A 21,519-nucleotide genomic window follows, 5' to 3' on the forward strand; every position below is an offset into this window, starting at 1 on the left:
CTCTCTTTGGCCCCATAAACCGCCTGGAACAAATAAGCAGGCCCACTCCTAATCTTGCAGAATATGCAAAGCTGCAAGCTACAAATGAGAGGTGGGATGCTTATCGAGAGGGTGGTGGCAGTGCTGTGCTTGTGCTGAGGCGACGTCAATTCGGACGGCTAGATGGTACGCGACCTGCTCAGGACTAGAACCTGGCCGATGAAAAAATGTTGCCATAGGCGCTTTGATGGAGTGGGCGGACAGGGGAACTGCTGCGTGATTCCACCGGGAGAGTGAGTCAGTGAGCAGAAAATTGGATTGATTAGCTGTTTGAGAGACCAGGACTTGTGCAGAAAATAATTCTGACATTTAACAAAACCTCTACCTGGATCACTTGTTGGAGCTGCATAGGTAAGACGTCTACATGGATACCTACTGTTGCTTTGTTTCAATTGCTGTCTGTAAGGAGGTCGCGCTAAAAATACTATGTAAGTAAAGTGAAATGATTTGTGCATAAAGTGGTTGGATAAATCAGAACTTTTATAACTGTTCAACAGTGATTTTCTAAGCATTAAAATCCATAGTGCAGCAGAATGTAAAATGTAATGGTATAAAATGTGTAACATTTTGTCCTTGTTTATGTAAAAACATATGAGACAAAAAAGGTCAGCTTGCAAGAGATGAGTAAATGCAAAGCAGTGTGAGTGATGTAATTAATGCTTTTGCGATTATCTTAAAAAAAAGAAATTAATAATGTGATTTAAAGATATTGACCAAATATGTTGAGGAGCTCAGTTTTATACTGTATATTTTGCAAATATCAATCGTCAAATTAATAGCTTAAACTTAATGTGACGTTAAGCTAGAAAATACATAAATTAATACCACCTTTAGGATAGATCAAACAAAAGGTTCCAACAGCTGAGCTTTTGGGAAATGTGTGTTGTAAATGGCAGTTACCTGAGGAATTGTGATGCAATTTTCAGTTAACAGCTCTTGGAAACAAATGTAGCTGTAAATCAAATTTTCATCAGAATGCAGCAATGAAACAATTACAATTAAGATATCCAATTGATATTGTTCAAAAAATACAAAACAACGGCACATAATTACCTTGAAGATCATGTGAAACAGAACGGAATCAAAAATTGACTAAATATCAGTACCAAATATAGGATAAATGCAAAAAACTATAGGGTAACTAGAGGCTTCAAGTGCAAATATTGGCTCCAATATTTTTCTTATCTTCCGATCAGCATGTCTAAAAATGTTGATGTCGTCAAAGGGCAAATATTCTCTGACAGGCAATTGTATAGCTTCACTTAAAGTTTGATCAACCTGGCTTGCATATAAATTGAGTGGAGATCACACACACCACTGCAGCATTCCACAACCCATAGGTAGAAACAAGCTGAAACATCATTGGCTGAGAAAATAATGTATTAAAGACTTTAAAGATAACCCCCCAAAAATGTACTTATTAAAAATGACATTTTGATTAATATTTTGTTTGTAGCAATGAAAAGCAACATCCACTTTTTTATCCAACAGACTACTTAGTGTTTGCTGAAAATGGCACAAACCATAGGGTTCAGGCAGCAAAAGTGATATAATCTTCAATTACCCAAAAGTAAGTCCTAAAATTGCTGTCCGCCGAGAAGAGTAAAACAAGTGACTTTTGCTTATTTAATTTATAGTGTCTAGTTATTTATTTAACTTATTTGGTGCCCTTCGGAGAAATTGTTTTCCCGGACTGTACCAGGGGGTACAGTCAGTGCGGTTGCTGCAAAATGTGTGCCAAATGACTTACAAAATCTGTTGTTCCCAGTTGGTCTTCCCTCCAAATACTAACCAGACTTGACCCTACTAAGCTTCCCAAGATGGGGCGGTCTCAGGGTGGTATGGCCGTAAACAGGTCACAATGCACAATACTTTGATTGCCAGGTTAAGACTGGCGTGCTGCGAGTGAACAATTTATTTTTGGGGGGGGATTTAGATTTGGCTTTAAAATGCTGAAAAAAGAAAATGTTAGACTTTTAATGTTGATCTACCTTGGTTCTTCTAAAATGTTGATGTCTTGTTGATGTTATGTGGTTAAGTAAGTAGTATTGTTTGTGTTTGCAGCAACCCATCTGGAAAAACACAATGGCTTTGAATGGTCCGCCCAAAGGATGCGGCTCCAGCATTGGTTCGATATATTATAACCTGTGCGACCTGACGGCCGTGTGGGGAGTTGTAGTAGAGGCGGTCGCCGCCACTGGTGTGGTAACCTCCTTTGTCTTGTTTGTTATCCTGATGGCGTGCCTGCCCTTTGTGTCAGACAAGAAAAGGAAAGGCATGGTGACCATGCAGGCTGGCATTCTCGTTTTCACCCTGGGACTCTTCGGTCTAGCGTTCGCCTTTGTGGTGGGTCGCTATTCGACCAGCTGCACAGCTCGGAGGTTCCTCTTCGGAGTCCTGTTCTCGGGATGCTTGGCCTGCTTACTCATGCATGGGCTATGGCTGGTCCTGCTGCAGAGGCGAGGCCAGGGCCCCAGGAGCTGGACTATGTGCCTAGGGGCACTTGGCCTCTGGTTGGTGGAGGTCATCATCAATGCAGAGTGGCTTCTCATCACCGTGGTCCGGAACCCACCGAGCGACAAAGACCCTTCTGAGCTTTCCTGCAACTTTGCCAACCAGGACTTTGTCATGGCGTTGATCTACGTAATGATTTTGCTTCTCGCCTCTGTCCTAATGGCGGCATCCACGTTGGCACACAAGCAGTGGCGCAGAGATGGAGCTTTTATACTCGTCTCAAGTCTCTTTACCATGTTCATTTGGGTGGCTTGGATTGCCTTGTACGTCGGCGGAAACCAAGTTTTGGGAGACGCCACCTGGGATGATCCCACTCTTGCCGTGGCAGTGGTGTCCAATGCCTGGGTGTTTCTCCTTCTCTACGCCGTGCCGGAGATCTGTTTGCTGACTCAGCAGACCCCAGACCTGGACCCCCCTCATGATGGGGACCACATCTACCCATCAAGGAGCTTGGTGTTCGACAATATTCACAAAAACCAGGTGCCACCTCACCAAACTGTCTATATGGAAAATAAAGCTTTCACAATGGAGGAGCCTCCATCAGGTACCAAAAACTCTTACATTTGCAATACACTTTGAGATAAGAATACCTGAATCCAGTTGTTACATAATTTAGTCCATTATTTGCCTACATTTGTGATCAGAAGATTTAAATACGACAATGTTTGTTGGCAAAGCACGCATCCAAGATACAAGTTTGGCAGAAGGTGAAAAGTTCTTCAGCAACAAGGCTTCATGTTCCTGGATGCCAATTATAGTTGAAGTTCACCGTCAAACTAATCATGAATTAAAATATGCAAACGTGTAAAACAGATTCACTTTGTTACTGTGTCTGATCGTGATATTCTCATAGTCCTTTTGGATTTTTTGACAGAAAAAAATCCAAAAGGACTATATATAACAACTATTCAATACTGATTTTAACTCGTTACCAATCGGTTTAATGAGCAGATTTGTTAGTTGGACTCATTCTTGTAAACAAGATTAAAAAAAAATTGGAGTAGAGAAGGTTGATTATCGATACAAAGTATCTATTCTGCTAAAATATCAACCAAGCTGGGTGATAGGTTTGTCGTTAAGTAGACACTCAAAATAAGGACATAGATGGATTTGAAACTTGCCAGGAATACTTTAGAAGATTGTACAAAAAAACCCAGACGTTGCCAAATTATAAATCTGTTCTAAAAAGACCCCCCTCCCCCTACCTGTTTTGTAAAATCTACAAAAATCAGATCCACCTTAAATAAGTGTGGTGTGAAAATCAAGGAAAATTATTGGCCGATAATGACAATGATGTAGACAGGGGCGTAAAATAGACAAAACCAACAACAGTGAGGTATACAAAAGGTGAGATTTTCATGCCAGTATACTGCTGACTTCAAGGCTAAAAGTAATACAAGCAACCTGGAAACAGCAAGAAGACTTTGGTGTAGATCACATGTCTCAAACTCAAGTCCTGTGTGCCAAGTGTGGCCCGCCACACAAAGTAATCGTCAGAATAACAAACTATGAAATCTTCTTTGCCGGTGTCCAATACTAAAAACAGAATACATCTGTTACTGGGGTACGATGTAAATATTGGGTGCCTTCTAGTGGCTATTTAAAAATAAACAACAAATTAAAGTTTATTTGTTGTCAAATAAATGCAAATACCAAGAAAGAATATTCTGTTGGAATGACTTGCAAATATCTACCAATTTATGTTTAAATGGTAGTGGTATGCTGTACAAATCATCATGAACTATGAGTATTTGCATAATGTGTTGTTAAAAATGTAATAATGTAAACAACTTATTGCCTTTTAAAGGCCATTATCATTTTATACTTTTGTTTAGGTCATGGGTTGCCGCACATGAAAATGTTAAGTTTTCTGTTTCGTTTTATATCAATGTATATATCTGCGTGACAATGTCATTTTTTTGTTTTTTTGGACAGGGAAAAAAAAATAGGAAATGCGATATGGACAAGTTTCCAACTCATACATACTATAATTGTAGTTTCTGTAATATAATGAAAATGGATTTGATCAGGCTGAAGTTGACTGAGGTTTTGAGTCACCCACCCCCAGTAAATGTCAAGTTGCCAACCCATAACAGGACACACTTTAACACATTTTTCCCTTCTTGACGTTCATCATCAGCGCCATCCAAACCAGTCTCTCCATACGGTGCCTATAATGGTCAACTGCGAAGTTGCGTCTACCAGCCCACTGAAATCGCCCTAATTGCCAAAGGCATGACCAAGGTGAGCAAATCATGCAAAAACATAAAGACTTCCCCATGTCTCTGTATGAAAAATGGCTTGGCTGGGCTCTCACAGATGGACCAGGACTCGATGATGCGACGAGCGTCCAACTCCTCTTTAAATGCTGGTGGGAGCTGCAGCGGCTCACTGGATCGCACTGTGGCCTCTTTGGCCTCTTAGCAACCATATCGCACCCACGCAGTTGACAGCAGCATGTCTGCTTCTGCCAGCTTGGTGTGATGATTATCTACTCTTTCATTTTATACGTGTCTTTGTGTGTTTTTTAAGACACAAAATCCCATCGTGGTTTTTTTTTTTTGCTTTGCACCAGGGACATCATTTAAGTGTTTTCAGGTTGGTATTATTCACAAATTTGGATTATTCAAATTATGAGGTAGCTTTTTTGCCATTGTATTTGGTTATGAAGTACACTTACTGTTGGGAAACCGGTCATTGTTTGTAGGATTATGGTCTTGATCATGTTTATGATTTATCCTGTAGTGCCTTAAAATAAAATGTTTAAAAATTAATAATACAGTCAGTGTCAGGACTAACGCAATATGAAGGAGCGTAATTACTTTTCTCGGTGATGAGTACTGCTACAGGTTATTGTTGAAATTTTCTAACTATACTGTCGTTTGTACATGGTGTGTTACTGTGTTATTCCAGTACTTCATCCATCCATGCTTATCCCCACTTGGGTCACGGGGATGCTGGAGCCCATCCCAGCTCTCTTTAGACAGTGGGCAGGGGACACGCTGAAATGGTATCCAGCCAGTCGCAGGGCCCACAGAGACATACAACCCTCTACATGACCATACATACCTAGGGACAATTTGGATCCACCAATTGACCTGCCATGCATGTCTTTGGAAGGTTTGGGGAAACCGGAGGCACGGGAGAACATACCAAGGACCTCTGAACTGTGAGGGCTGTCGTTCTAACCAATCAGCCGCCGTGCCGACCTGCACTACTCATTAATTGCAAAGCAAAATGTCCTGTAGATGCCTAACACTCCTGCATCACTCACATAGTCTTATAGAAACCCTCGATTCACCAGACATTCTCTGAAATGTGGGCGTGTTTATAATTACATACAAAGTACAACTAAATACAGTTTTGGTGGCACCATCACAAGAACAAAGTATGAGAATGCTGAATTCCTCCTCATATAGATATTTTTCGTACTGTATATACTTACGCCCAATCCGAAGTTAAAACTATAGAATGCAATATTCAAATTAGGAAAGTCCGCCTATATGCGCATATTTGGTCCTGTTTGTTTGTTTGTTTGTACATGATTCAATTGTTTGTTTGTTTGTACATGATTCAAATTGAATCTTTTCTTCCGGCGCCGTCACGAATGGCAGCCACTCCAGCAGCTCCCGTGTTATTTTCGATTGTTCTCGATTGTTCTCAGCTCAGGGATGCTGCTGGAAATGTGAATTTCCCTTCGGGGATGAACAAAGTATCTATCTATCTATCTATCTGTGACCCCCGAAGATAGTGATAGGCATTGCGATGGGAAGGGTCATAGCTCATACAGAACATAAAAACAACAGGAAATCCATAGGGCAGACATAAAATCAGAATTTAGGATGTGCTGAATTTTGAAATTTTTATTTGTAAAATTATAGTTTTCAGTACACCATGACTGGAGAAAAAAAGGAAATGTCTTGGTCAATACTCAGAAATAAAGAGAACAATATTTTATTTTCGAGTCGTTTGAAGTCCAGAGTCAAAATCGATCAGGAGTGTCTTGGCTAAGATTGGAGAGGGAGAGAGAGGGAGAAGGGGGTTGGGGGAGAGAGAGGGAGTGAGGGAGAGCACTAGGGAGAGAGGGTTCAAGACAGAGGGAGAGAGAAAGATAAGAAGGAAAATAGTAAGAGACAAAGAAAGAAAGAAAGAAAGAGTGAGAGAAAGAGAGAGAAAGACAGATGGAGGGAAGGAGCGAGGGAGAGGGTGCAAGAGAGATACAGAGAGAAAAAGAGTGAGAGCGAGAGGGAACGACAAACAGAGGGGGTAAGCGAGAGAGAGATTGAGAGAGAGGGTGAGAAAGAGAGAGGAATAAAAAGAGTAAGAGAGAGAGGGGAAGAAAGAAAGAAAGATAAAGAGAGATAGAAAGAAAAGGATGGAGTGGGAGAGGGAGGGAGTGAGAGAGCAAGAGAGAGAGGGAGGGAGAGCAAGAGAGAGAGGAGAGAAGGAGGAATATGGTGTGTGTGTGTGAAAGTGAGAGAGAATGGCAAGGGAGGAGAGAGAGAGATAAGTAGGGAGATAGCGAGCGAGAGTGCAAGAGAGATATGGAGAAAAAGAGAGTGAGAAAGAGATTGTAAGAGAAAGAAAGAGAGAGAGAGTGAGATAGGTGAAATGTGGTTAAAAGAGAGGGAGGAAAAGTGCAAGAGAGAGAGAGAGAAAAAGAGAGAAAGGGAGCGAGAGAGAAGGATGGAGGAGGTGAGAGGGAGAGAGAGAGCAAGATAGAGAGAGAGAAAGAGAGAGAGAGAAGAGGAAGGGAGAGACAGAAAGAGAAGCGAGAGGGAGGACAGAGAGAGATATGGTGAGAGAGAGAGATAGAGAGTGAGAAAGAGATAAAGAGAGAGAAAGGTGGGCGAAAGAGAGGGAGGAAAAGAGTAAGAGAGGCAGAGAGAGAGGGGATAGAGAGCGAGAAGAATGGAGGGGGAAAATGGTTTGTAGAGACCAAAGGAAAGAGCAAGAGAGAGAGAAAAAGAGTGAGAGAGAAGGGGGAGTGAGAGAGAGGAAAAGAGTGTGCAAACTGTACTTGGTTTCTCAAGTCTTACGTTACCTATTATTAGTATATACTTCTTGCTAATTTCTTCATGTTCGTATTCATTCTTTTTATGGTTGCTCTTTATCTTTAGATATATATTTTTTGTGGTAAAAAAAGAAAATATTTGAGAATAACACCATGTTAGCATCTTGCGGAAAACCTGATGGAATCCCTATTTACCTGGACCCTAACTTCAGCGTTCCTTAAGTAAATTGAGTTTAAGACGCCTGCTTTAGATGCATTTGTGTATCATGTTAAAAATCTGAAATTCTCCTTAGACATAGATGTTAATTCCTCAACAGTCTTGATAGCTGTCCGATATTTGTCAAAGTAATAAAACTGGAAAAGGTACTACATATTTAGCTGAGCACTTCCACCTCATCTAACGTAAAATGGTCCAAGTCTTCCTAATTTCTTTGAAAGGACCTTTCGGCGGTTGCCAGCAGCAAAGTCATACGAGGCGTTGCGTGAACTTGATTTGCATACGTCAGCTGGATAAGCCGGATCCTTGACCTTCCAGTGGCAGCCCAAACGACACAACGTGGTGATACATCTGCAACGAATAGGCGGGCTGGAGACTGGATTATTCTTGTTTTGTTGTGTTGAAAAAATGGTCCTATTTTGAGAGCATTGTGATCTGACTGAATAAAGCAGCAGGTTTGTTACACAATAAGGTGGGTGGTTGCAAGCGCCACAAGCCCGCACACACACACGCGCAGTATACAAGCTAAGAAATGAACATTTTTTTAAGAGACTAAGAAAGCATATTTACTGGCCGACACAGTACTTCATACCTTGCACCCAATGTGGTAACTAGCCTACCCTATCTCCACGTGGAAAGGACAAAACCAAGGGTGGGGAAACGTTCATTTGATAGCAGCACTGGGTTAAACTAGGGTTAGGGTAAAAGTTAGGGTTGGGTTACAGTTAAGTTTGGGTTAGGGTTAGAGTGAGGGTTACGGTTGGGTTAGGGTTACGGTTGGGTTAGTGGAAAGATAATAGAATATTTGAAGTCAAGGACACCATCTTTAAGTAATACATTTGATCCTTTGCATTGAAAAAGACTGCAAATGCAACAGATCTAGAGCAGAAGGATTTTTGTGGCTGTGTGAAATTTGATAGATATCTTGATAAACAAAATAAATACATGGTCCAAGTAGATAGCAAGCAAAGAAAAATGTACCCAGCTATTTGAATGTTGGCTTTGAGTACAGCATACATTAATGCTTTATAAAGAATATATTTTGGGGAGAATATTCACTACATAAGTGGCACTAAAACAACAGTCTTCGATTAGTAATACTTCACTACTAAGTATATCGTCTTTATATTTTTACCCTTTCATTTGGGGGGTCAGATTTAAACACCATAGTCTGCCCACCCCTGAACTAAACCAAAGAGGACCTTGGGCAAGATTTCAGGGCAAACCAGCCAGGTAACAATGCAAAACCAATCAGATGCATTCTGGCTTTTCAAGCTCCAATTACAAAGATGCAAAAGACTAAAAAAAAAAGCACGTTTTGTAGTGACTGTCACTCTTAGGGAAATGCATCCAAATCCGAGCAGACAAACTTGCAAGGATGCTCATTGTTTTCTTAAATATCAGTTAATACAGTTGTCTCCAACCTTTTTTTGTACCATTTTCCGATTAAACGTTTGACAACACCAGATCGATCAAGGAGACCCCCAAAAAACTATATTTGTTTCTGGACTTTTTTTCCCCTGCCTTTTTTCAACTTTTGTTTTGAAATATCTTTTTTACCTACCTTTTTACTTCTTTTTGTTTTGCCTTTTTTCTTCTTTTGTTCTCATTTTTTTCTTTATTTGTTTCAATATTTCTTTCTTTTCTGAGCTTCTTACTTCTTTTTTTTGCTTCTCAGTCTTCTTGCATAGCTGACATCCTACCGGTGTGTGTGTGCGTGTGTGTGTGTGTGTGTGTGTGTAAATGGGTACGTGTGAAGCACCTTGTAAAGCACTTTGGGAGGTCTTCAGTGACTAGGATAGCGCTATCAAAATGCAGACCCTTTACCATTTACAATGTTCTAACAGCCCTGCCCCCCCAAAATAAATTAAATAATAATAATCATCATCATAATAATAAACCTAAATCCACTGTGTAATCATTACACCAATAGGGAACTAGATGACATAATAAAGAGCATCAGAATTTATCTCATCTTTACACTAATTTTTACTAATGGTACCAGAGACGAGTGTTACTAAATGAAGAAAAAAGAAAGTCCTCCTGAAAGATATAAATAAACACAAAAAGGTGAGACGAGAGAAACGTCTCTTTGGTATATTTGATGAAAAAAATGACTTTTAAAGGACAATAAATAAATACATGGTAAATTTTATTTTGGTAAAGCAATGATCTCGAACTCAGTTTGGCTTTCAGGCCAGATGCAGACATTCTATTTTTAGGTGGGCTGGATCCGCAAAAGAATGTCTACTCCAAGTTTTTATTTTGTGTTGCAGTATTACTGTATATGAATTAGATGGGGAGATATGTGAACATTAAAATCACTAACAATTTGTCAATCTTGTCAGCATAAGTTACCAAGTCTGTTAACAGTTCTGAAAATTCATCCCCAAAATTTTGAATATGGTCCAGGTGGGACATACACAACAACTACATAAATTGGTGGTAACATTAGGGACCTTATAATAAGTGCTTCAAAGTTTTAAAAACAGTAGAGGTCCTGGGAGGAAATTTCAGCATACTTTCCGATTTAAGACCAACACCGTCACCTTTCTTGCACGGTTGTGCCAAATGTGAACTCACAAAGCTATGGGGAGAAGCCTCATTTGGCGATGCAAACTGATTTGTTTCTTACCAGGTCTCACAAAGGCCAATTAGGTTAAGATCATGATCACTAATGAGGTCATTGAAAAGACTAATATTCAGAAGACCAAGCACTGTGGAATGAGCTGAACCCTTGACCCAATTTTGAACATTAGTGGTAACCTCCACAAGATTTTGTCGCGTTACATATATGCAAAAAAAATCAACAATTGTCTTGCTCAGGACCGGCCCACGGAAAGCAATGGACTTAAGCCTCCTTGCGAGCAGCCGAGCTGTCATGTGCACTACGCCACTTTCAAGACATAAGAAGTCACACTTGAGCCCTCACTAACAGCTGAGTTTTCTTGTTACCACAGCGACTGGAAGCAGAACTACAAATGCAGACACTTCAAGGCAAGGATATTGAACATTCAGCCCACAGGCCAGAATTGGGGCCACTTACAGATTTAATTTGGTCCGCGAATTAACACTGAGAAAAAGCACAGGAGAAAAAATACCAAACAATGACCTGCACCTGGGCAGCACGGCGCATGTGCGGCACAGTTCATGTCTTGGGAACCTCCTGCGTGGGTTCAAATTCAGCTCCAGACTTCCTGTGCGGAGTTTGTATGTTCTCCCCGTGCTTGCGTGGGTTTCCTCCGGGCACTCCGATTTCCTCCCACATTCCAAAAACATGCATTTCAGGAGAATTGGCCGGTGCAAATTGTCCCTGGGTGTGAATGAGCGAGTGAGTTGTCTGTGCCCGTGTGCCCTGCGATTGGCTGGCAACCAGTTCAGGGTGTCCCCTGCCCACTGCCCGATGATTGCTGGATGGGCTCCAGCACCCCCGCGACCCTACTGAGGATAAGCGGTGTAGGTGATGAGATGAGACCTGCACCTGCAGTTTCAAATATGTCCACTTGGTGTCGTCAGAGCCAGACGCCACTCCCCAAACAACTGGAGGGATCTTTCTTTCAGGTCTTTCTTCTTCTTCTCTCTGTTTTTTATCAGTCTCTCTCACCCACTTTCTTTTTATTTTGTTCCTGCTCATGCTTTATATTTATTTTGTTCTCGCTCTTACACTTTCTTTCTCTTTTCCTAGCTTTTTCATGTCCCTTTCTCTCGAAGTCTCTTTCCCTCTATTTTTGTCTTGTTCTTTTTTCTTGCTTTCTTTTTCACAGATTTTTCTTTATCTATTGCCTTTTCTCTCTCCCATTCTCTACTCATCTTTCTGTGTTTTCCACTTTCACTCTCTTGGTCTTACTCTTTCGCTCTCTATTTTACTCGGTTTCCCTTTCTTTGTTTCATCCATTTTTTTTCTTTCTTTGCCTGTATCTTTCTTCCTTTCTGTAAATAGTCTGCATTTATATAGCACTTTTAAAGTCAATGTCTTTCTCAATATATTTTTCTCTCCCTCTTTTTTGTCTTACAGATTTTATTTTTTATCTTTTGCTCTTTTCACTCTCTCCCTCATCTTTCTTGCTCTTTTTGGTCTGTTTTTCTCTTTCTTTCTGTCTCTTTTCTGTTTCCCTCTCTTTTTTCTTGGTATTAGGGTTTGCTGCTCAAAGCTGATCAAACACTGCTAGTGCTCCTCTTCTCACTATCATAGTCCTCAAGTGAGCCACATTTGACCAACTACAACCTGCTTGCTGTTTTTTGACTCTTCTGCAGAGGTCATTGATTACAACAAAGGCCTCGTTTGTGACCGGATTGAGGGTAAACCTTCAAATGGATTACACAGGCAAATTCCATGGGCACATGCTAACAAGTCTTCCACTTTTTCACATAGCGCGGGTGTGATTGAGTCTTGCCTGGAAACGTTGCACCCTGCAGTTATTTTGATCAATGTAACTCATTCTGAAGTGCTCTTAGCATGATATTTAAGGGTTAGAGTGTATTAGTTTACCAGGATACGGTAGTAACTCTTTAATCATTAAAAAAAAAATATATTGATTCAAATAACCAAAAATACACAAATCTTACAAACATGCATTCTGTAAAAGGCTTGTAAAGTGAGAAATTAACATTTATTTTAAATACCATTGGCCACCTAGAGAGCTGACGTTATTCCGCCATCTTGATTCCATGGGTACCAAAATGACTCAAAGAGGCCAGTTGCATTACACCATACAGTGTCATCTAGTGGTTAAATAATACACACTCTAAGTTAAAACGTTCTGCCTTATATTTGGTTGTTAATAAATATTGGTCATGTTTTGAGTGCAGTGCCTGATACGCAAAAGGTCCCCAGTTCGAGACCGGGTAGAAACATACGTTGGCACGGAGAGGGAGGCTGTACTTGCCCAAGACACACCACAGAAAATGCTGCCCCTACTACCCTAGTGGTCAAGGGATCCAACCAACCAAATAATGTTCAGATGTGCCTACAATGCATTTAACTTGTAAGCAAAGGTTTTTCTCAAACATTCTGCAAATGTTTGTCAAATGTTTTTAAAGCATTCTGTATATTTTACTCATGTATTTACAGTTCAGCATTGTAATTACTTTGCAATTATAATATCTTTCAGTAAACAACTAAAATGCCAATCCTTAAACTAATCATTCCCGTTTTAATTATCCAATCGAAATACCATTCAACATGTACATATTAAGTTTAACAGCAAAATAAAAAAACAGTCGAGTTCCTGTACTTTTATAGTTAAGTTCTCATTTACATTTGAAAATGTAAAAAAACGTTGAACATTGTATTTGCTGTACGACTGGGGAATGGTGCGCCTACGGCCCTAGTGGTCAAGGGATCCAACCACAGCTGGGGAATAATATAGCAGACTGCCCCCGTGTGGTGTATCAGGAGTACTGTAAAACCGGCACTGCCGTGAATCACTTCTTTTTGGGCCAAAAATGTACAACTAACATACACTTATAATAAAAAAAAATCATTGTATAAAGACGTTCTTCTGTAATAAAAAAATATTAAAAGTTTTATTTAAAATAATTACCTAGAAAGGCTACTACACAAACTCAGGAGTTAACAGCATGTCTCCTCTCCATCACACAGATGTTCCCATATGAGAGACTGTCACAGGAAACACTACCATAGTCATTTGTTAAATATTTTGGTATGTTCGCATGTCATGGGGATTGGGAGCCCTTGTGCTTTCCAATCCTGGCCTCTTGCTGCTTCTGTCTCTCTTTCTTCAGGTGGCGGTAGGCCAGCACAGCCCGCTGCCGTTCCTCCTCCATGATCCTCTTCCTGGCCATGGAAGGTTTGACCGAGGAAGTTGTTGTTTGACCAAGGAGCGAGTTAAGCAGGAGCTCCTTGGCGAACTTCTGAAGGAAAGAAGACGACGAAAATGTGACGTATGATGACCTCATGTTGGACATGTTCGATAAGAAGATTTTTGTTCTACCTGAGGCTTGACTGGCGCCTTCTTGGGTTTGCTAGTTAGTACAGGGGGTTCCATTGAAACTTCTCCAAATTGTATGTTGTCTTGAAAAGAAAACAAGTTATTTGATATGGTGTTTTCAGATCATGTATCACAGGAAACTCGTTTGTTTCATTTTAAAGAGTGTTCCCGGTGTTAAATCTAAACTACCGTAAATGTATGTAATTTTTCTAACGGCCACCAGCGGCGCTGGAGTACAAAAGGTAAGATTAAGACCAGTAGAATATGTGCGCCGAGAAAGACTGCATCCTCTTAGTTTACGTTCAAATTGTCCGTATGACAGAAGTTCTTTCCGATAATGAGGAAGACACCTTTGATAGCAATAGGTATGCAGAGGAAGTTGAGAATGATCTACCGTCATTTTCACAATCACGGGAAGCTTTTTGCTGCTAAGAAAATAATACTCCATAAAAAAAGTATACGCATGAAAATGGGTCAGGGCTTAAAAAGGTGAAAGGGGTGTGGAGGAAATACCGTTTTTATTTGTGTATAACGCAAAATGAGAATTTTTGATCCCCCCCCAAAAAAAAGTTTGACTTTTTGTCAACTCAAATTAAGCATTGAAAGTGACAAACGTTGTTGAATACATGCGGCCATGATTCACATCATTAATAAGATAATAATGGTTCAAGGATCCCTCAACCACTAGGGCCATGGGGGCACCACTTCCTGTGGTGAGTCTTGGGCAAACGCAGCCTGGAGGCACTAATCTCTACCACATGAAATAGTTAGTGCTGGTTTACATGGAAACCAATTGCAGGAGAAGCTTCCTGATCAGACTCAATTACAGCACCTTCAGCATCTGGTCAGAGATGAGGTCCCGGACTACAGCATTGACAAGCAGCAGCATTTGTGTGACAATACTGCACAAAAACTTTTTTTACCCCGAAATAATGATAATCAAAAATCAAATCACACAATACGCATTGAAATAAGAAGATACCACGATAATACCAACATAAAATTTACAATGCATTCATTCAATGTCCTTCAAAGTTTAAGTCATAATCATATTGTTAGGGCCCGGTCACACAGCCGTTTGCGTCTGTATCGCGGGTAAAATTTTGCAGGTTTTTTTGCCCGTAGTTGCCCGCGATGGAAAATGCGCAAAATTGGCCAACCCGCTGTTCATCGGTGGTATGCCCGCAAAACAGACGCCGGCGACTGTTCCGCTTCCTCGTCGTGTCATTTCCGCGTCATTTTCTCGTGTGGACCACGGGTATAAAAGCTGCCGAGCTGGCGTTATGCCGAGAAATGCATCTTTGCCGAGATTTGCATCCCCTCGCTACTACAACCACTTTTACCTCGTTTTATCTCACTTTTAGGGAATGTAATGGCGAACATATAACCGAATCCACTTCGTCTTGCATTTGTTGGGAATGTAATACAACTTAAACCATTCCGTCTTTGTATTTGTTGTGAATGTAATCGAACGGTAATGCACGCCGTATATGAATCACTTTTGAGCAGGTAACATGTTTATTTTGCCATTTTCTATTCAAATCGCTCGTATTGAAACTGTTATGCACTCGACCATAAAGCTTATTTCCGCATAATAAGCTTTACGGTAGAGTGCATAACAGTTCTCAAAAGTGATTTATATACGGTGTGCATTACCGTTCGATTACGTTCACAAAAAAACAAAGACGGAATGTTTTAAGTTGTATTACATTCCCAACAAATGCAAGACGAAGTGGATTTGGTTATATGTTCGCCATTACATTCCCTAAAAGTGATGAAAAAGTGAGATAAAACGAGGTAAAAGTGGTTGTAGTAGCGAGGGGATGCAAATCCCGGCAGGGATGCATTTCTCGGCATAACACCGGGCTGTAGAAATCATAACCGCTCAAGACACAGTCCCGTGAAGATCAAGATTTCAAGCTATGGCACCGAAGAAGCCAAAATGTTATTATTGTAAAAGATTTTCATTTTTATTTTGTTATCTTGTTATGAAATGAAAAGAAATGTCAAGAAATAAAAATGGATTAAGACGAGGTCACTACGGTGACAGGGATCCATGTTAACCCCTTGACGCCTCGAGCACAACTGACGTGTGCTCGGCAAATCGCGCTGTATATACGCGGAGAAAGGCGTTTGACCGTCACACGCGTAACACGCTAATTTCACGTAATAGCACCGCGATACAGGCGCAGAACATGCTATGACCGTGCTCCACCCACGATTACCCGCTGAAATTTCGCGTCCTGTAACCACGCCCTGGCCGCGGCCATAGCACGTTGTTCCGTGTCATTACCTCGTGTGTACCACGTGTGCCGCCCGCGGTTAACACGTGGTCTAAAGTTTTGTTTTGAGCAGCGCAAAAGTTTTTCGCGTGGCCAACCGCGTGTGAATTTCCGACCGCGAGTAAAGCACTGCTGTATCTCGTCTATATGGTGATCTCAAAGCGTCCAACAGCGTCTGCTTCAGGGGCAGAAAATTCTGGCCGTGATTCAGCCTCGACACGCCCGTGAAAGGCTGTGTGACCGGGCCCTTACGCTTATAGTGATATTTTTATTTTTCAGGATGACTTTCTGTTTTCTCCTTTTTCCATTATTCGTCTTTGGTACTGTGAATAAATATGCTGTGATAATGAAATAAAATCGAATGTGTTTTACACACTAAAAAATACTGTACTCCTGCCTGCAAGCCCAAGTATGAACCAAATTTCGGCAAAAACAGAAGCTATATTTAAAAAAAAAAAAAAACCTTCATAGTAAAAAAGAGAAAAAATATTTCAATAAGAATCTACATTTCGGCTTTTGCCCACCCTGCATAGTTCTCCTTTGTCTTTTTGCCGCTCTTTCAAAGTTCTGCGCTAGATTTTTTTTTAATAAACTTTTTAATTCTCACACACACTTTGACAGAGAGTTGGGTCATCCATCATACAGCTACACGAATAATAAAAAAATATATAATTGACATACACATAAATAACAAAACAACAAAAAAATTTAATGAAATAAATAAAAGGTGAGGTGTGTTTAGACATAAAATAAAAATTGTGTGATAAGCTTCCATCTTTTCTCGAATTAATCTAGTTTCAGTTGAAGTCTTGCAGTGATTTTTTCCATAGACATACCGCTTCTGTTGTATATGGCCCAAAATTCAACCCGTCAAAATGAAGTAGGCCTTAAAATTTCCCTTTCCACTCCTAAAAAAAATCCATCAATGATAGAAAATTGTTATGAGATGTTTATAGAGTCTTGTTTTAACTTAGATTTTGTTACAAAAGAAAGGCTTTAGTTTGTCATCATAATTTACATCTCCTACCAAGTCCTCACAAATAAAATGTGAAATTCCGGGTTCGCTTTGGGCTCGGTTCTGCAAATCAAATAATCTCGGGCTGGTTTGTGTCTGGCTGGAATTCTCTAGGCCCGATATTGCATCCAGTTTAGTGGAAATTTCCAAACCGAACGAAGATTTCGAAATCATAATAAAGTAAACATTTGATTTGATTAAAATAAAAAACCGTTAGGGTTTTAGAGGGGTTTTTTCCCTTGAAAAAGTTGTCGGCCACCCGGGCGGAGACATTTTGTAAGTTGTACGCCCGACATAAAAGATGCACGCCCCGGGTGTCCGGGCAGACGTTATTTCAGACACTGGTATATGCTGCTAAAAACCAGAACTTAAATGTCACCTTTACCATTTTACACTCAAACACGTGTTGAAACAGTCAAAGTAATTGTGGCCCTAGCATAGATGGCACAGAAATAGGCATCTAACACTGGTTGCAAGACCAAAAACAGGGAGAATTTACCCTTACCTTTGAATAGTTCTCTTTCCATTTCGATCTCCAGTTGATCTAACTTTTTCTCCTGTCGCTTTTGTACTTTTTTTTTGTTGTACCTGTGACAGGAAACATAAAAGCATGATACCATTTATTCATCACTAAGCAAACATGGTTTTGCAAGTGAAATCCTTTTGAATTTATATCTTATTTGTTCCTGTACATTAATGAGAATTGCATTAGCGACAATGGTTCTCTTAGCCTAAGTGTAAGTTCCGTACTGTTTGTGCATTGCTCCCCCAACCCATTGTCTAAATATGCTTACTCTTTCTTTTTTTCTGACTTTCCCTGATTGGCAGGGTTCTGCTGCTTGTCTTCATCCAGCTCCGGTTTCCTCTCTAATTGGTTTTTGGTTAGGAAGAGGACGTTTTTGACTTCATCTGTCATCCGCCTCTCGAACTGTGTCTTGCTTTCTTGCTTTCCTCGCTTGAAACACGGGACAGCTATGTCGGCAACACTGGACTCCTCTGGTTTTCTTGGAGGAAAAGGCGCTTGGGTAGAGGGCACAGAAAAAGATGCATTAACCGAGGCAGCACAAACATTCCTTTACTTTGCGTTTGCTTACATTTTGAGGATTTCTTTCCTTTAGAAGCGCACAATTGCATCCTCTCCTTGCTTTTCATGATCTCCCGCAACCTGAAGGGGATGTGCTCAAGGTGGTCCTTAGGTTTTCTGTCTTTAGGGGCTTGTTTGGCTCCTTTCCGATGCTTCATTCTGATACGTGAAAAATAATATTTATTTAATTAATGTACAAACTGAAATAGCTTATTTGTGTACTTGTCGTTTACATTTTGATAAACTAGTTAGTCTCACAACAGGAGAAGAGATCGGCTATGTATTGGTAGCTATGAGCACACTAGCTGCTATGTTAAGTTTTCTTCATCCAGACTTCGCACTTTACATTACCTTGGTTGTTCTCCGGTTGCGTCAACCATCTTCGCGGAGTCGTTTCTTGTCTTTTTATTCTTTCCCATTGCAAAACTCGTCTTAATTCAATTACATTGAAAACTAACCAGACAATTCCTCTCACGTGGAGATAACTTCCGTATTATGTCCCCTTTCAACCGTGACGTCACACAGAAGGCGTGGTTGAAAAATATATTTGGTTTTTAAGGTTTTTGAGGGCATTATTAAATTGTCTTCACAAAAAATGGAATATGATCAATTAAGTCAAAAATTATTGAAAACAGTCTGCTTTTAGTGCAATACAAAAAAAATGCTACATCGTCCCAAAAGGTTGAAAAATAAATAAATATATATGCTTGTAGCTGCAAAAAAAAAATCGAAATCTGTGTACAAAAGCAAGGCAAACAGACTGGGGTTACATTGGGGCTTAAAGAAGTTGTGTGTCACGATTGTACATAAACCATATATTTTTTCATCATCAAATCTTTTGCAAAAGCGCCAGGGACCCCCAGGGAGCGCCAAAGAGCCGTTTGTTGGTGACCCACGCACTGGACAGCAAAAAAAGATACAAAAACTGAAATTGCTGTAACCTACACACTAGACGTAAAACTGTTAATTTGGGAGGTTTAATTTCAATGCTTGAAATAAGATCGCTGTCAAGGAGGAATGTACACAAAAAGACAATTTGTGATGATTCTTACCCATAAATGTAATGTTTTTTGTGTTTAAAATATCTCCTGCCTTGAAATCATGATCGCAGCCTCAGTCAGCTAATTCCTAATTTTTTTTCCTCTTTTTGGGGATCAGGGTAGGTGTTTGGACTGTATTTTAAAAAGGCCTTTTCTCACTCTTACAGTTTTCAGGTTACACTAACAAAAACATCCAGAAAAGAGCAGGGACTATGTTGCAAACAGCAATGCTTGGAGTGGAAACAAAATTATAAAGGCTCTTTAAACTCAGTTTGGCATTTTGAACACCAACTCAATAGAGAAGATATTCTACTTTCAACTTTTTAAAGACACCCCGAACGACATACAAAAACCACAGCTGTCGATACGTGTTGAAAAGCTACTAGTACAATTCATTCTGTTTTAACAAACAGATTTTTTTCCCATAGGATTGGAAGTTCTCTCTTAAATCCAATGCAAAACATTGTATTTGCCATCCAATGAAAATCTTAAGCCCACAAATCATTTGCAGGTGTCTTTTCCTTTCATTTTATGGACAGAGCAATTACTTGATCTGCAAAATAAAAATGTTAAGCATGAGTTGTGATTCTTGTTTTTAATCCATGTTTCTAATGATGTGACAAGAGGCTTACACACAGTAGTTATCATTTGGTCGATCGTTCATGACAAATACGTGGTTAAATAAATTAAATTAACCTTTAAGATAATCTAAATGAAAATTTGAGTAAAGACTGGCTATTGTGTATGTGGGCTAGCTTTATAAAAGTTACAAAAATATGAGAAGGTCTGTTGTAAATTCTATTTCAGCAGCTTTTTCAACCGTGATATTAAAAAAAAACATAAATGAATAAATAAATGAATTTAATTAATGTGGAAGGGTTAAAGAAAGGAGCAGCACGGCGGCGCAGCAGTTAGCGCGTGTGCGGCACAGTTCTAGGGTCATGATATCGAACCTCCTGTGTGGAGTTTGCATGTTCTCCCCGTGCTTGCGTGGATTTCCCCGGGCACTCCAGTTTCCTCCCACATTCCAAAAACATGCATGTAATGTTAATTGGTCGGTCCAAATTGTCCCTAGGTATGAATGAGCAAATTAGTTCTCTGTCTCTGTGTCCTGCGACTGGCTGGCAACCAGTCCAGGGTGTCCCCTGCCCGCTGCCCGAAGATAGCTCGGATGGGCACCAGCACCCCCTGCGACCATACTGAGGATAAGCGGTGGAGATAATGGATGGATTAATGGATGGGTTAAAGAAAGAATTACAACATAACAAAACTCCACAACACATTAAGTTATGCACCCAGAATCTGAGAACTGTGAACTGGATGTGATAACACATATTTGCAGCACCACTTTAAATGTCACTAAATGCTAACTACCGTATTCATTTGAATATAACGCACATTTTTTTAATCTAAAAAAAATGTGGGTGTGCGTTTTACACGAGGTTTCACCGTAAAAATTGTTTGTAACAGGATTTGAACCCTGGTCACAGCAGTGTGACCAATTGTGACATAGACATCACAGGAAAAGGTTTTGGCTTTCATCCCCTTATTTCATTATTTTTAGTCAGTACCAGAGACAATTGTTAATTTCATTCTGCTTTTCCCATTTGACAATACATTTCTCACTAACAGTGCTTAGGATAGAAGAATGGAATATTATATTAATATAATTTATAATAATACATTATTTATTGTTATTGTAACATGCGTACAACAAAATTAACATTCGTCTCTTGTACCAAGAATAGAGTGGCAATGAGATTAATCTAATGCCTTTTCATATGTACTCCATACCACTGGTTGTCCAGTGGATAACATTTTTGAATACAAACCCTAGCAAAAAGAATGGAATCACCAGTCTTGGGCAAGCCCTCACTCAGACTGTAGAAAAAACTCAGATCACGAACATGAAACTATCGTAAGGTCATTCCGAAGTGCAACATATTGGCATTCAGAAACACTAAAATAAATCGGGAAAAAAACATTGCCATGGTCAGTAAACGTTACTTATATAGAGTAAGTGCAGGGAAATAAATATGGAATCACTCGATTCTGAGGAATAACATTTTGAATCCGTGCATTTTGAGTAGTAATTAAGGACACACCCAGTCAAATTCCTTTCCTTAATTGGGCACATGTCTTAGATTAAGTCTGCTCGTTAGTCAGCAGTTAAAAACAGTGCCGTTATCACAACTTGGCGGGCTCCAGGACTAAGTGGATTGGCAAGAACCATGGCTCCAACAAGACAGATGTCTCTTGAGACCATAGACCTGATCGTCAAACTTCTTAAAAAAACGTAACTCTAGTTGTATGGTTGCCAAAGATGTGGGCTGTTCACAGTCAGCTGTATCGGAGATTTGGAC

The 21,519-nt window shown here is 40.0% G+C and overlaps 2 protein-coding genes across 2 annotated transcripts; one reads left to right on the forward strand and one right to left on the reverse strand.

The window, feature by feature from the left end:
- The first annotated feature begins 93 nt into the window (after nt 1-93).
- Nucleotides 94-6,259, forward strand: LOC148374925 (G protein-coupled receptor family C group 5 member C-like). Its single transcript, XM_088355771.1, has 4 exons — nt 94-390; nt 2,104-3,097; nt 4,694-4,797; nt 4,873-6,259. Exons 2-4 carry the CDS (start codon nt 2,125-2,127, stop codon nt 4,975-4,977), a joined length of 1,182 nt encoding a protein of 393 aa, XP_088211897.1. The 5' UTR covers nt 94-390; nt 2,104-2,124; the 3' UTR covers nt 4,978-6,259.
- Nucleotides 6,260-12,913: 6,654 nt separating this feature from the next.
- ccdc137 (coiled-coil domain containing 137) lies at nt 12,914-18,637 on the reverse strand. The gene is made up of 6 exons (XM_088355782.1): nt 18,468-18,637; nt 18,127-18,275; nt 17,827-18,052; nt 17,538-17,620; nt 13,739-13,818; nt 12,914-13,658 (listed from the first exon to the last, which is right to left on the reverse strand). Exons 1-6 carry the CDS (start codon nt 18,533-18,535, stop codon nt 13,461-13,463), a joined length of 804 nt encoding a protein of 267 aa, XP_088211908.1. The 5' UTR covers nt 18,536-18,637; the 3' UTR covers nt 12,914-13,460.
- Between the last annotated feature and the right edge of the window lie 2,882 nt (nt 18,638-21,519).

Source organism: Urocampus carinirostris, chromosome 1 (genome assembly GCF_059441175.1).
Source record: "Urocampus carinirostris isolate Australia breed hairy pipefish chromosome 1, RoL_Ucar_1.0, whole genome shotgun sequence".
NCBI classification, from domain to species: domain Eukaryota; kingdom Metazoa; phylum Chordata; class Actinopteri; order Syngnathiformes; family Syngnathidae; genus Urocampus; species Urocampus carinirostris.